Source organism: Stegodyphus dumicola, chromosome 1, assembly GCF_044657685.1.
Source record: "Stegodyphus dumicola isolate Sdum_Otavi_A_Nest chromosome 1, ASM4465768v1".
Taxonomy (NCBI): Eukaryota; Metazoa; Arthropoda; class Arachnida; order Araneae; family Eresidae; genus Stegodyphus; species Stegodyphus dumicola.
In genome coordinates this window covers 169,705,354-169,719,528 of record NC_140768.1, presented here as the reverse complement: position 1 = coordinate 169,719,528, position 14,175 = coordinate 169,705,354, and the positions used below count along the sequence as shown (strand labels likewise).

Below are 14,175 nucleotides of genomic sequence, written 5' to 3'. Positions count from 1 at the left end.
TAAAATAATTTTTATAAGCTTTTTAAGAGCATGATTATGATTTTAAAAGAAATGTTTTTTTCTTTATTTAGGAGACATGGTTTACAAAGAGGAGAAAAACCATTCATTTTTTCCAAGCAGTCGAAACGAATTTTTATGAAATGTTTATTAAATTATATTATGTTATTTTTTAATTAATTCTTTTTTCAAGTTTTATGTAAAGTTTATGAATTAAGTAATAAATTATTTTTACTTCTGTATTTTAATTAGCATATCATTTGCTTCATAGTGTTTTACAATAAAATTATAAATTCAATAAACTTCTTAATTAACATGCTGTAATATAGAGAGAGCATAAAGTTTGTTTTCTGTTGTCGCATGTTTATTTCACAATTTTGTATGCGAATCTCGAAATTTATAATAACTAGGAATACTTTTCAGTATCACTTTCGAAATGGGTAAATATTAAGCTTAGATTTATTACATATTATGTTTGTAAAAAATTATAGGTAAAATTAAAATGCATTAAATTTTAAGCTAAACTGAAGTATTAATTTTAGAAATAAATTTCTTAAAGGCATAATTGTATTAAGAATTTTAAGGGAAATAAGGCTTTAAAAATTAAGGTCAGTTGGCAAAGTTTTATGCTTATTCAAAAAGCATGACATTAGGTTTTTAATGAAAGACTTCTATCTGTTAATTCAAAGGAAATTATTTGAAGGTAAGTAAAAAAGTTATGCATTATTTCAAACAAAGCAGACTGTTGACAAACACTGAGTGCAGATAAGAATGAAAAAATTAGACGTTGTAATTCAAGCGTATGAACAAAATTTGAATTCCTTGTAGTAACAAAATGAAGTTCATTGCTATGTTGAATTCTTTAATTTACTGAAAATGTCATTTTTTAGAAGGAGAGAATATATTTTTGAAATATGAAGAACAGCTGTTCTGAGTTCTTCATAGAAATATTTCACAAAATGTCTTTTACTGTAATAATATGATCATATCAACATGCAACACGTTTACTCATATAAGTTAAATCTAAAGCAACATGTGTCTATTTTAGCTAAAGTTACTAAAAAGAAAGTTCTAGAACATATCTTACTAACTGACACTAAAACATGCAAATAAAACATACTATTTTTTTCAGCTATTTTACAGGGCAAATATAAGGAGTAGCATATCAATTTGAACTTTTAAATTAATCAAAATGATAATATGAGAGGCCTTTCAATAATATCAGACATAAGTTTCTCTTCATAAAACAAAAATACTCTGCAACAGACTAATGTTACTTTTTGAAAAAAGAAAATTGCTATTGAAAGCGCATCTTTTAAATTAATGCTATTCTGAGGTCAAATTGACTAATTTAAAAAGACAAACTATTATGCTTCACTTGCATATATCTGTATAATGATATGCATATACACATGCAGATATTGTTTTACTCAAAACATCTTGATTTCAATATATTTTATTATAATAAGCATCATTTTAGACAAAAAAAATCTATTACTTTTATAGACATATCCTTTAGTATTATCTATGAAAAATATATACTACACACATAATTACTTAATAGGATATTAGAAGGAAATAATCTGAAACCTTTACAGATACAGCCATTGGAATTTTACGTAAGAAAAGTATCTTCTACTCACATAATAACTTGCTAAAATAATACAAGCAAATAACCTGTAACGGTTACAGATATATCTGTTGAGATTTTACATGAGAAAAACATGTTTTTTTTTACATAATTATTTGTTGTAATATTACACGCAAATAATCTGTAACCATTACAGATATATCGTTTGGGATTTTACATGAGAAAAACATGTTCTTTTTACATAATTATTTGCTGTAATATTACACGCAAATAATCTGTAACCATTACAGATATATCGTTTGGGAATTTACATGAGAAAAATATGTTCTACTTACATAACTATATGCTGTGATATTACAAGAAAAAGATCTGTAACCATTACAGGCAAAACTCTAGTAATGTTACAAAGAAAACACCTGTTTCTGTTACTCAAATAACCCATGGCATCCCAGTTTCCATGAGTTTTCTTAGTAACCTTACAGATTTTTTTTTTACAGTGCTCATGTTGTAACCATGAAAGAGATTAATTATATTTGAGCATTACTTAACGATATATAGGGTGTATCAGCACAGCGGTGACAAACTTTCAGGAGAGATAGAGTACACTTACACGATGAGAAATCACATAGCAATGCATGATCGGAAACGCTTTCCTGACACGGTAGTGACGACACAGAAGTTAAGAAAGAAAAGATAAGAACGGGGTGAAGAAGCATATTTGTTATTCGGAGTAGAACAAAAACAAAGAAAAAACAACATAAAGAGACAGCGATCATCACCAAAGGTGTTCGAAATTACGACCCGGAACGTGATGCAGGAACCGTGCGTTATGCATCTTCCATGCGATTTTCCATTCGTGATGCAGATCTTCCATGCGCCAGAGAAGTGAGGTCTGCATCCAGTTCGAGGTCGTAATTTCGAACACCTTCTTTAATGACGATCATTGTCCGTTTTTCTTCTTATTTGTAGCTTTCTGCTGTACTAAACATAATAAAACACGTTCTGACAATTTCTGTCCTTTCTATTTTGCGCTTTCTGTCGTCACTACCGCGCCAGGAAAGCGTTTCCGCACATGCATTGCTATGTGATTTCCCGTCGTCTAGGTGTACTCTATTTCTCCTGAAAGTTTGTCACTTCTGTACTAATACACCCTGTATACTATGAAAGCTATTACTGGAACAAAGTTAACTTAAAGGCTACGGCGTTACTCATATTTACTGCAATCAATGTTTACCATTTTCTATTTATAACGATAGTGGAGGAATCGATCTAAAGACAATCGTTGCATTGTAGAAAAAATTCCTATATGTGAAGATTTCTGTGATTGCTGAGAAAAATATTGTACATGAAACCTTACAGGGAAACCTCTGATGTGTACACCACGGCTTCCTTGTACGGAATATTAATTATACGGATCTTTTCTTGTATTTCATTTAAATTTATTGGACTGAATTAAATCTACTTCGTCGATAGCGCATAAACCACAATAGAATAAATGCACTCTTTAAAGTTCACTATATTTGTTTACCATAGCGACACTCTGGCGCTAGGTTCACTTAATAGCGTTACATTTCCTTCATATAACAACTCAGAATGCACAAAATTTATATCATTTGAAGAATTATCTAATCGTTTCCACATGTTCTATTCAAATACTGTAATAAATCTAGAACGATGTATAAAAGAAATTAAGCAAACGACAACAACAAAGAAGCAGTTTTTTACAGACGATTCAGTATTTCTCCTTCAATTAATTCTATTCTCACTTCGCGACAAGGCAAATATACATAAAAACTCAAAATATCTGTATTAAAAATTTCGAAGTAAATCTTAAACGCTTATTTCCTCGAAAAAATTCCAGAAATTTTTAAGCATGATTTAATTCACAATAAAAAATGAAGGCATTATCTTTGTTGTTGCGAAGCTTAGTCTCTCTATATTGTCAACAAATCTACTATTCTGTTGTTTCAAATGTAAACAAACATGTCCGCCATGTTATTTAAAAATTAGGCTTAACCGCACTTAAACAGCTATTAAATTGTTGATAATTCTATAAATATTGCTTGCAGATTTCGTAAAGGCATAAAAACCTTAACCGGAAGATAAGAACAACATAATTCAATCATTTTTAAAGCAAAAAATGCACAATTTCCAAACATATAAGAGTAAAGAACCTGAGATCACTAAGCCGGGTAATATAGTGGATATATATACAAATATATTCACATACGTTTGGTGCGGCCGATTGTAGCCAAAATACGAGGTGCACATTTACATGTTATAGCAGTAGATGTGAAGTTTTTGAGTTATGCGAGATACATACGTATGTACAGGCACCACAGAAAATTCTCTTCAGAATTCATTTTAAAACAGATTTATATATACATATATATATATATTAGGAAAAGAGGTTTTTATTCTGTCCTTATGTACAGATTTCACGCAAAAACAGCGTTAAATTGTCTTCGATAGCGGTCAAAATGGATATTTTCGTTGAAATATGCTGCCTGAAACTTTTCGCGATTACAATACTTCCTCTTTACTTCGCACAAGGAAGTAAAAAGAAAGGTTAATTATCACAACATCAATATAAAACTGGGCCTATTGTATGTTGTAACTCATATAAAACTGGGCCTATTCTCTGTTAGATTTATCAGTATAACAATTATATATTTTAAAAAACGTTTTCGGGCACAAGTGAATTTAAATCATTGATTATTTTAAAATAGGCGAGTGGCAGTGAAAAGAAAATGCCTCTGCATTTAGAACTGTGATATTTTATTACATGAAACGCTCGCAATATTTAAAGGGTGAGAAGAGAGGTTTTAAATGCAAAACAAACGCGATCTACTTACTTTTTTTACCGGCCAAGAGGGTCTGAGAACTGCCATGTTCCTAATTTCTTTACTAACACATAATATTCTAAAATAATATATACTGTACCCAAGCACACACAAAAAAAATCTAAGACTTTGTATATGGAAATTTTTTGCCTATCTCGCTTTGCCGTTATTCAGGATGGATCCTAGCGGCGGCCAAGATGGTACACAGCACATGGGGGGGCGCCAATTTTAAGGGCGGCGAAATGATTATTGAACGTATTTGGAATATCTGTAAGGGCAGACGGTTTTAATTTGCACGTGGGTGGCGATGGTCTAGGATCGGTACTCATTTATAAATTTTTTTTTGCCTAGCTTGCTTTGCCGTTTACTTCTTCATGTTGCCGCTGGAAGCGCTGCAAATATTTTGAATCAAGAGCACATAGTTCCTTTTCTTAAATGCTACTTCTGCTACTCTAAAATATCTTAAGAGGAAGTTAGGAGGATACATAAGGGCTCACGAAGAAGCCCTACATGTGTTAAATAAAGAACTGAGTATTTACAAGGCATGTGTTTATCAACTATACACTAATTAAACTAAAATAATAATAATAATAATATTCCAGACAAGAAATGGGTAAACAAATTTCTATAAATCAGTCGTATTTAAATCTGTAATATTTATTTTATAATATGTTATAATATATTTTATGATATATTGCATAATATTTGTATATATTTATCTGTAAAATATATGTACTAAAAATAATATGAGTATTTATAAGGCAAGTGTTTATTAACTATACACGAATTAAAACTAAAAAAAAAATAATAATAATATTCCAGACAAGAAATGGGTAAACAAATTTCTATCAGTCAGTCGTATTTAAATCTGTAATATTCTTCTATAAACCAACCATCTGACGATCTACTAGTTTAAATCATTTTCGGCTTAATTAATTATGTCAAACGCTTCGAGCGAAAAGTTAAAATATCAAGCGAAAGTCAATTATCGATTTAGATTACTTTTAATAGAAAAGCGCAGTATTTTTCAAATAAGCGGAGTAATTAATTCGTTTTTTCATCGAACAGATTGAAACTGAAAGTAGCCTAAGAAAAAGATGCGATGTTCCGCAGTACGTATCGGCATTTTTCACAGTTCGTTAACAAAGGAATGATTTTTTATTCACAATTGCATATTTCAGGAACTTTATCAAACGTTTGCTGTTGGCCAGCTGGACCAAAAAAAATCATATTTAAAAAAAAAAAAAAAAAAAAAAAAAAATTTATCGCAATTCTTGGTTAAAGAATGCAATGGCTGCACCTTTCCTGAGAATTTTCTGAATACATAGAATTTTGCAAAAATTTGTAATGAATACCAAATATTTATTCGTCTACTTTTCAATACCGAGACATGAATATTTGCAAATATTGTAGTAATTTATTCTTCGATAAGTACACTGCGCCAAAAAAAAGGGACTGTTCTATATCTCCCGTTCTACTGGGCGATTGACGAATTTCAACTAGCGTTTTTCATGTATCGAAAGCGCGACTTACGATATGTATTAGATTTACATATCGCAAGATTGTTCTAATATAGGTATTTTGACACAAAATCGGACTTTTTCTGAAATTAATAAACCAATATTTTTTTCCATATTTCAATTCTTCGACTCAAATTACGCCAAACTACCAAATTTTGTAAAAATCGCACGAGTAGTTTTTAAAAAATTAGCTTTCAAAATTTTAACTCCTCAATGTTAATTGAGTTTGGTATATATTTAATTTCTCTTTTTTTATTAAACTTATTTGATTCTTTCTTTCACATTTCGAAATTCAGGTTCATTCCAAACAAAATTCACCCATTTTTTATGATTTATTTTATTAAATTTGTATTTTAAAATATTTTTTATCAATTTTTCGAAAAAAATTTTGAATTATAATCTATAAATTTTTACCAGTATCTTAAAGTAGACGTATTTCTAAGCATACCTGCAAAAAATAAGTTTTTTATTCAAAATTTCCGAAGACATACGTGAATTTATATATTGGCGCGTTTTAAAATTTGGCATATTTGTTGAAAGCGATAAAACATCAAATGTGGTTTCGACACTTTGCTAAAATTATTTGAAAGTAGGCACGATGTGACTTTTTCCGCTCATGCACAATGTAAAAAGATAGGAAAGATGCCTTTTTCTCCGCTCCGGCAGAATGGAAGGGAAAGGAAAAATGGTTGCCATATATTACGAAGTTCGCCAAGTGAATTATTCTTGGCGCAAACTGAAACAAATTGCCCTAAGATAAATTTTTGAATTTCTCCGTAAATTTCGCATCAAATTTTACAAATATCTAGGAAAGAAAAGAAATAAAAGTAATTGAAAGAAAAGAAATAAAAGTATTGAAAGAAAAGAAATAAAAGTAATTGAAAGAAAAGAAATAAAAGTAATTGAAAGAAAAGAAATAACAGTAATTGAAAGAAAAGAAATAAAAGTAATTGAAAGAAAAGAAATAAAAGTAATTGAAAGAAAAGAAATAAAAGCATTGAAAGAAAAGAAATAAATGTATGCCTAACCAAAACCACAACCCGTAGAAAAATATGCCAATTCGGTAAAAATTTCATTAACTGATGTCAAAATATTATCAATCGTTATTTACCTTGAGAAAGAAAATCTTTCGGTGAAAAATTTCTGTATATACAAGATCGTATTTACTTACTATTACCTGAAACATTAAATTTTTAGAGATCTACTCAAATAAAACGTTTATGTCCAGGCAGTTCAAAAGGTTTCTGTCTTTGATTTTATTTGATTATGGCCCAGCAATGCAAGGGCTATCCGCGTAAGGGAAGAAATGCCTTCGCGGAGGACTTTCTAACGGAAACTGGCTTACATCCACGATAGTTCAAAAGGAATTATAGTAGTTATATCATTAATTGCCCAATTAAACCAAAAATATTAACTTCGGCTGTCTAAAATTTAATTACGCTCCGTTTCTGACAGTAATTTCTTGAAATAAAATTAAGCATAAGCGAAAACCAAGATTTTTTTTTAATAATTAACTACATATAAAATCAATCAGTTTTGTTATTTAAAGCGAAGGAGAAATGTAGCACATTTTATTAACTAAAAAAAAAAAAATCACATCTTTTTCTGTAGAACTTAAAGAAAGACTAAATTTCGCGTATTCATAAAAGTTGTTAAAGTTTCGTTGTTTTACAGATAATATTTCATACAAAAAAAGTAATTTACATTCTTCAAATCTCGCGTTACATATTTTGGCTATAAACGATAGTTAATTTTATTAAAGATCTCTAAAACTATAAAGAATTAGCATTACTGAATATGATTGAAAAAACATTTAACTAAAATATTGAAACACTTCGCAGTATTAGACAAAAATGTCACGTAATCATTAGATTTTATTTCTAGACCAGGTTAGGTATGATTAGGCTGAATATGGCAAAGCTAAAACGTAACTATTCGCCTAAAAGGAGCGATGCCTCTGCGGAGGACTTTCTAAGGGAAACTGGTTCGTATTCACTTTACACATGAGGAAAACTACGGAAATTAACGATGCAGCCAGCGAATTCGCCTGGGATCAAACCCAAGCCAGGTTGAACTACCAGTATACATCAATCTTAACCACTCGGCCAGGGCAGGCTTATTTCTTGACTAAAATTCAGAGAATGCATTTGTTATAAAATTCCGAAATGTGTAACTTTAAATGATAGCACAGTAGTAATTTAATTAGTTAATGTAAAATTATATATGTATATATATAGAGAGAGAGAGACTTAAAGAGTCTAAAGTTAAAAGTAAATTGGAGTCAAAGCAAGGTTATGCCTCAACAATATTAATATTAGCAATCGTGTAAAAGATGTTTAACACAAAATCCAAACATATAAAAATTAAAGTAAGAATTCATATTAGTACAAAGTCTTCAATCCTGCGGCTTCAATTCAGAAGCTCTTTCACTTCAAACCTGCAGCTATAGCCCAGGAAGGGTTTAAAAATTTGTTTTTAATTTTAACCTCTTGTTATGTTTCTTTTTGTATACGTGTACGCGTGTGTGTGTGTGCGTGCGTGTGTGCCTGCGTGCGTGCGTGCGTGTGTGCCTGCGTGCGTGCGTGTGTGTGTGTATATATATAATATACATAGTATATCTACTATATATAAACATAAGGAGCTGCTTTTAGCAAAAAAGATTCATAGCTAATTATACAGTTTTCTGTAAAATCATTAGGTATCCCATTATAAGAAGTAATCAAATCGATTGTTCATTAAAGATTTACCAAACTAGTTGTAAGATTCTAACCTGTGTACTTTTAATTTACAGTTAAAGTTGAAGAATCTTAAGAACTAGTAAGCGAATAATCGCTTGAGTTCATGAGACAGAAAAAAAAATTTGGGAAGGGTTAAATACCCTCTATTATTCCAAATTAATTTCACAGAACTTCTTCTTGAAGTTTTACAATAAAGCCTCTACTCGGGCTTGAGCTCAGAAACTAAGAAATTAAACTTAACTAATCTTAACTAAAAAAGATATAGCCGAAGCTATCAATATTCTAACAGAGTTGGTCCCTTAACGCTAAATAACGGCGAAGCTATCAAGGGCATAAAGTACGGCCAAGCGTAATAATAGCTTAAGAGAGAGCAGCCTAAAAAGGCGAAAGCGAGTTAGTCAGAATCGCTGGTTCTCTCTCACGAAATCAGTAGAAATTCAGAGTTAAATACTTCTCCTCATTTGCATTCAACCGCGATTCTAAAAATACGTTCTGGCCGGAAGTTGTAAACTTGAAATTAAGAAAAGATAGGACAGTAACTTTTAACTAAAGATTAACTGTTAAATAAATTAACATAATCCTTACATAGTAACCTTTCAGCACATGATTTCTGTTACTACACTAGATCACCAGTCGATAGGGCAGAATATAATTTATAAGAATTATGGCCGCATGGGAGATACTGACCCATGTTCAGTAATCTCCCAATTTTCCTGCATTTGCAATTTTCCAGAAGAATAGGCACCATTCTTTTATGTTAATTAGCACCTTAATTTAAAAATTAGCGATAATATGTGATATGGTCTATTGTAGCAACAGTAATATATTATGTATGCTTAACGACTTAGTTTCTTTCTTCTTTTTTTAACAGGGCAAACAAGAAGGTACTTACGAATACTATGAAGCATTATGCTGGGTAAGTTAAGAATGGACCATCGTGGTCCGACATGACGGAACCACGTGTGCTGCACCTGCTCCTCCTGCTGCCACCGCTTCTTACCCCAGCAGTGTCCTTCTCGACCGACACAACAACGACCCTTCGACCTCCAAAGACCCTTTGTCCATCACCTTGCATTTGCCAGCCACAGCCATTTACTCTACTCGGTAATCTTACCTTAAGAACAACAAACTGCTCTAGACAACAATTAGTGACAGTACCCGTAGGAATATCTATAGATACTCAAGCTTTAGTTTTGCAGCGCAATAATCTTACCGACTTGTACGGTCAGCTTCCACCTTTGCAAAACCTTTTGTGGCTCGATTTATCCCATAACCAGATTAAACAGTTGGGCAGGGGTCTGATATTTCACAACTTCACGGATTTGCGTGTGCTTAATTTATCGTACAATGATTTCAGAACAGTATTCAATGGCGTATTTAGAGGCATACACCGTCTTCAGTTTCTCATCATGACGCACGTACAAATCAAATTTATTGAAGAACATGTGTTTGATGGTCTAAGTGAATTGCAACGCCTATATCTGGCACACAATCAACTAAATGCAATTTTTCCCGAGTGGTTTAAAGAACTGCCTAAGTTGGAAGAATTACACTTGGAAAATAATCACATCTCGTACGTTAACAGTGGATCATTTGCGGCGCTCAAGAATCTTCAGCGACTGTCTCTCAGTGGTAACAAAATACGTGGGGTGAGTGACCACGCTTTTGATGGTCTAGAGAACCTCACTTCCCTCTTCATAGAGGATAACCAACTTATGAAAGTGCCATCGATATCCTTACAAGCTACAAAAAGCATTAAAATATTAAAACTCGGGGGGAATTTTTTCCCGCAGCTACACACCGGTGATTTTGTGCGTTTGAGGCTGGAAGAAGCTTTCATCGAGAACATCGCTGATCTGACAATAATTGATCGAGGAGCTTTCTGGAATTTACCTTATCTTAGGACATTGCATTTGCATCACAATGCAAAACTTCAATTCGTAGATTCCCAAGCTTTCATAAATGTGCCAAATTTGAGAATACTTTCTTTGCATGGCAATAACTTATCAGCTATCAGTCAAGATGTACTTAAAACATTCAGAAAACCTTTACAGATTAGTTTGTATGAGAACCCTCTCCTTTGTGATTGCAATGTCAAATGGATACACGAAGTTGTGACTAATAATACCAGTCAGATTAAAATGCTCAATGCTGAAACTATGGTTTGTGATCGACCATCGGAACTTCACCAAGTCCAAGTTAAGAGTTTAATCAAATCACAGATTCCAGATAACTGCCCTCCAGTATTAGTAGGTTCTATCAATAATACCGTGGATAAAAAAATAGGTGACAAACACATATTCCAATGCAGGGCTCACGGAATACCCGTTCCTAACGTCCACTGGATCCTGCCCAATGGCGCTGTCCTCAATCAAACGTCCAATGACATACACATTCACCTTAAGAGTCCTGGTAGCCTCGGAATATACCATCTCAAGCCCAAAGACTCGGGTACTTATATTTGCATAGCGGAAAATGCTTTGGGCGAAGCTATGGGAGTGACTCAACTGACTGTAGAGAATATTGACATTAATATTTTTCCACTGGGAGTGGCATCCACGTTCGTAACCGTAGTATGGAATGGAACAGCTAGAAACGCTTTTCCCGAGTACGAAATCATATACCGCAAAGAAAATGATGGGAGTCCCAAAAAGGAGTATCAGTCCGTCACAGTGAGCCAGTTTTTCCGTTCTTATACCATAAACAACTTACAACCGCAGAGCACTTACAAGTTCTGCATTGGCGTCAAGAGTAAAGAAGACAAACAGTACGTCCAGTTTTCTTGCATGTGGGTGCGGACCCGAGATGAAAGCTTCTTGATGCAAGGGATTCACCATACCAGCAATGTAGCAGTGGCTGTAGTTTTAGGCATTGTAGCAAGCATGATGGTCGTCGTATGCGTCGTGACTGTCGCCGCCAGGAAGTACCGCCAAAGACATTATGATACACCAGAGAAATCTCTTGTTAGCAACATGGCACAAATACCAATGGAGAATTTACACAGTCCCCTCATGTCTCACGTTGGGTCATAGTGGATGTAAAGTTCGTAATTACAGCAATACAGTGTAATTGAACTAGAAATGGACACGTAGAAAAAAAAAAGGCTTTCCTATCAAACACATCCTATCAGCTTTAAGTTCATAGACAAACGTAACAACATAAACCTTAATATCTTAGAATTATTTGGAATACGAACACAGTTCGTAACTGAAGTCCTCTGTTTTACCTAAACATTATACAGATTGTAAATATGTTAAGAAGAATTATATGAATAAATATAAAAGTCATCAACTATCTTTAAAATGAAAAGATAATTTTTGTGACCGAATTTCTATGTTTCAAAATATTCCATTGGAAGTGGCATCGATTTTAGCAACCGTTTTATGAAATAATGAAGGATGTTTTTCTAAGAATGAAATCAAATGAAGGATTTCATACTCCGAAAACATTCTGCATTATACAAAAAATAAAATCTATATAATTATGAATATATATATTATATAGCATGATTTTTTATTCTTATTGCTAAATTAGTGCGATAATTCTAGCTGAGACTAGAGCTTAATTACAGTGCTTATTTTTACTATTTTAAAGAAACAATGCATCAAAGATACAAATTTTAGAATAAATATTAAAATATTATTGGTTACACATGACAAAAATGTCTTGCATAAGAGTATTATTTTTGTCAATACTTAAATACTTGCAATTATATATAAAGAGAATTTAAATATTCAAAACATGCATATGTAATTTCTAAATACCATTTTCTGCATTATGTTTTGCCCTTCTGTTTCTGCATATAGTGTTATTTACCATAAAATAATTTGACAAACAAACTAAATGACCAAATACGATTATTAACTAAAAGACAATAATTTTGAAGCTAAGAAAATTATTTCTTTAGCAGAGGAAACAATAGATGACATTCTGTAAGAAATTTAAATGTGAAACAAAAGTATGTTTAAATAGACGAAAAATCTTTTCCTTCTATCTTTAACTCAAGTTTTAAAAACCTCTTTAAAAATGCAATACTAATTTAACGGAATATTGAAAAACAGTACATTGTAATCAATAGAACCATTACTTCGTTATAAATGGATAATTCGAGTTCGTTAAAAATGGATAAAATGTTTACCTTTTAACAAATTTAAACAACTTCAGTAACTTATATATTTATTTATATATTCGAATTAACTTAATATTTCGAATTAACTTTTGAAATTTATCAGTACAATTAATTCATTAAGCTCTCGAAAATATGTTCCTATTGAATAAATTAAAAAACTTTATTTGATAATGTTTATATTTTGTTTCATTTGAAATTTCACAGTCTAAAAATAGTCAGAAGTAAAGGGATTGAAAATATCTAGAATTTAGCTCAAGGGATTTCAATGCACAAAAAAATGCCCCTTTCTTTCATCCAAAATCATTAATATCATTAACGATACTTCGAACCGAGCTTTAAACTGAATTACTATCTAAATCTCAAACATTAACCTTTATTCAAATATCGAAAGCACTATACATTCAAGAAATCAAAAAAGAATGGAAGAATGAGTGTATAGATAAAAAAATAGCTTACGAAGCAACACACAATAGTTACATAATAAATATAAATTTTAAAAAATTGTTATCTGAATTTAGTGAAAGTTATTTAGCAACAGATCAGCTATACAGAATATAAAACATCATAGCCTTATTTTAATTTCGAATGTCATAACACTTAAAATAACCTTTGCTTCTGAAATTTACGACAATTAAATTGTTGTAAATATAGTCAGTTTTAACATGGTGATTTTTTAAAACAGCTAAAAATATATTTTTAATTGCTAAGAATGTATATTATCCACTTTGAATTCCTCAAATGTCACCTGATCATCACATGGGATAGCATAAAATTATTTTTAAATGTAGTGGAGGAGAGTCATTTATTTCATTTTATTTCTCCTCTGTTCTAGGAGAAAAACATAATAAAAATAAAAACAGCCATTGTTAAAATCTGGTTGGACATTCAAGAATATATTATGAGAGATTTTTAAAAATGTAGAATTTCACAAGTGCTTAAATATTTAATTATTTCGTTTATAATTTAGGTTCTTGTTCACTGTCCAAAACGAAATAACAACAGCTACTTGCATTTCCTACTAGCTCCATACAAGCTAGTATTGCAGGCATTTTACACAAGCGTCGACATATTAAATACGCTTTAGAGTACCTCATATTATAGAATATGTGTACTAAATTTGCATAAATAAAGGCATGTTTTGTTTAAAATGTGTGATTTGATCATAAATAAAATCATTAAAACATTGATTGTAAACCAATCCTCAAAACAGATCCATTTAGAGAACATAATTCTGTGTTTCTGCAATTCAAATCTGCCCTTTAACAAAAAAAAAAAAAAAAAAAAAAAAAACTCAGATTTTAGTATGAATGGAAAATTATGCATATATTTAATATACTCTCATAGTTAACGCTTAAAT

The 14,175-nt window shown here is 31.4% G+C and overlaps 2 protein-coding genes across 4 annotated transcripts in view; one reads left to right on the top strand and one right to left on the bottom strand.

Moving 5' to 3' along the window:
- LOC118190643 (leucine-rich repeat neuronal protein 1-like) overlaps positions 1–14,111 on the top strand; it is a 44,793-nt gene extending 30,682 nt beyond the window's left edge. The window contains exon 2 of the mRNA XM_035361394.2: positions 9,561–14,111. Within this exon, the coding sequence (XP_035217285.2) occupies positions 9,637–11,721 (2,085 nt within the window). The 5' untranslated portion in view covers positions 9,561–9,636 and the 3' untranslated portion in view covers positions 11,722–14,111. The remainder of the gene's footprint in view (positions 1–9,560) is intronic.
- The window catches only part of LOC118190648 (mitochondrial inner membrane protease subunit 2-like), a 293,811-nt gene that overhangs the window by 222,235 nt on the left and 57,401 nt on the right, over positions 1–14,175 (bottom strand). The gene's annotated exons all lie outside the window — the stretch shown is intronic.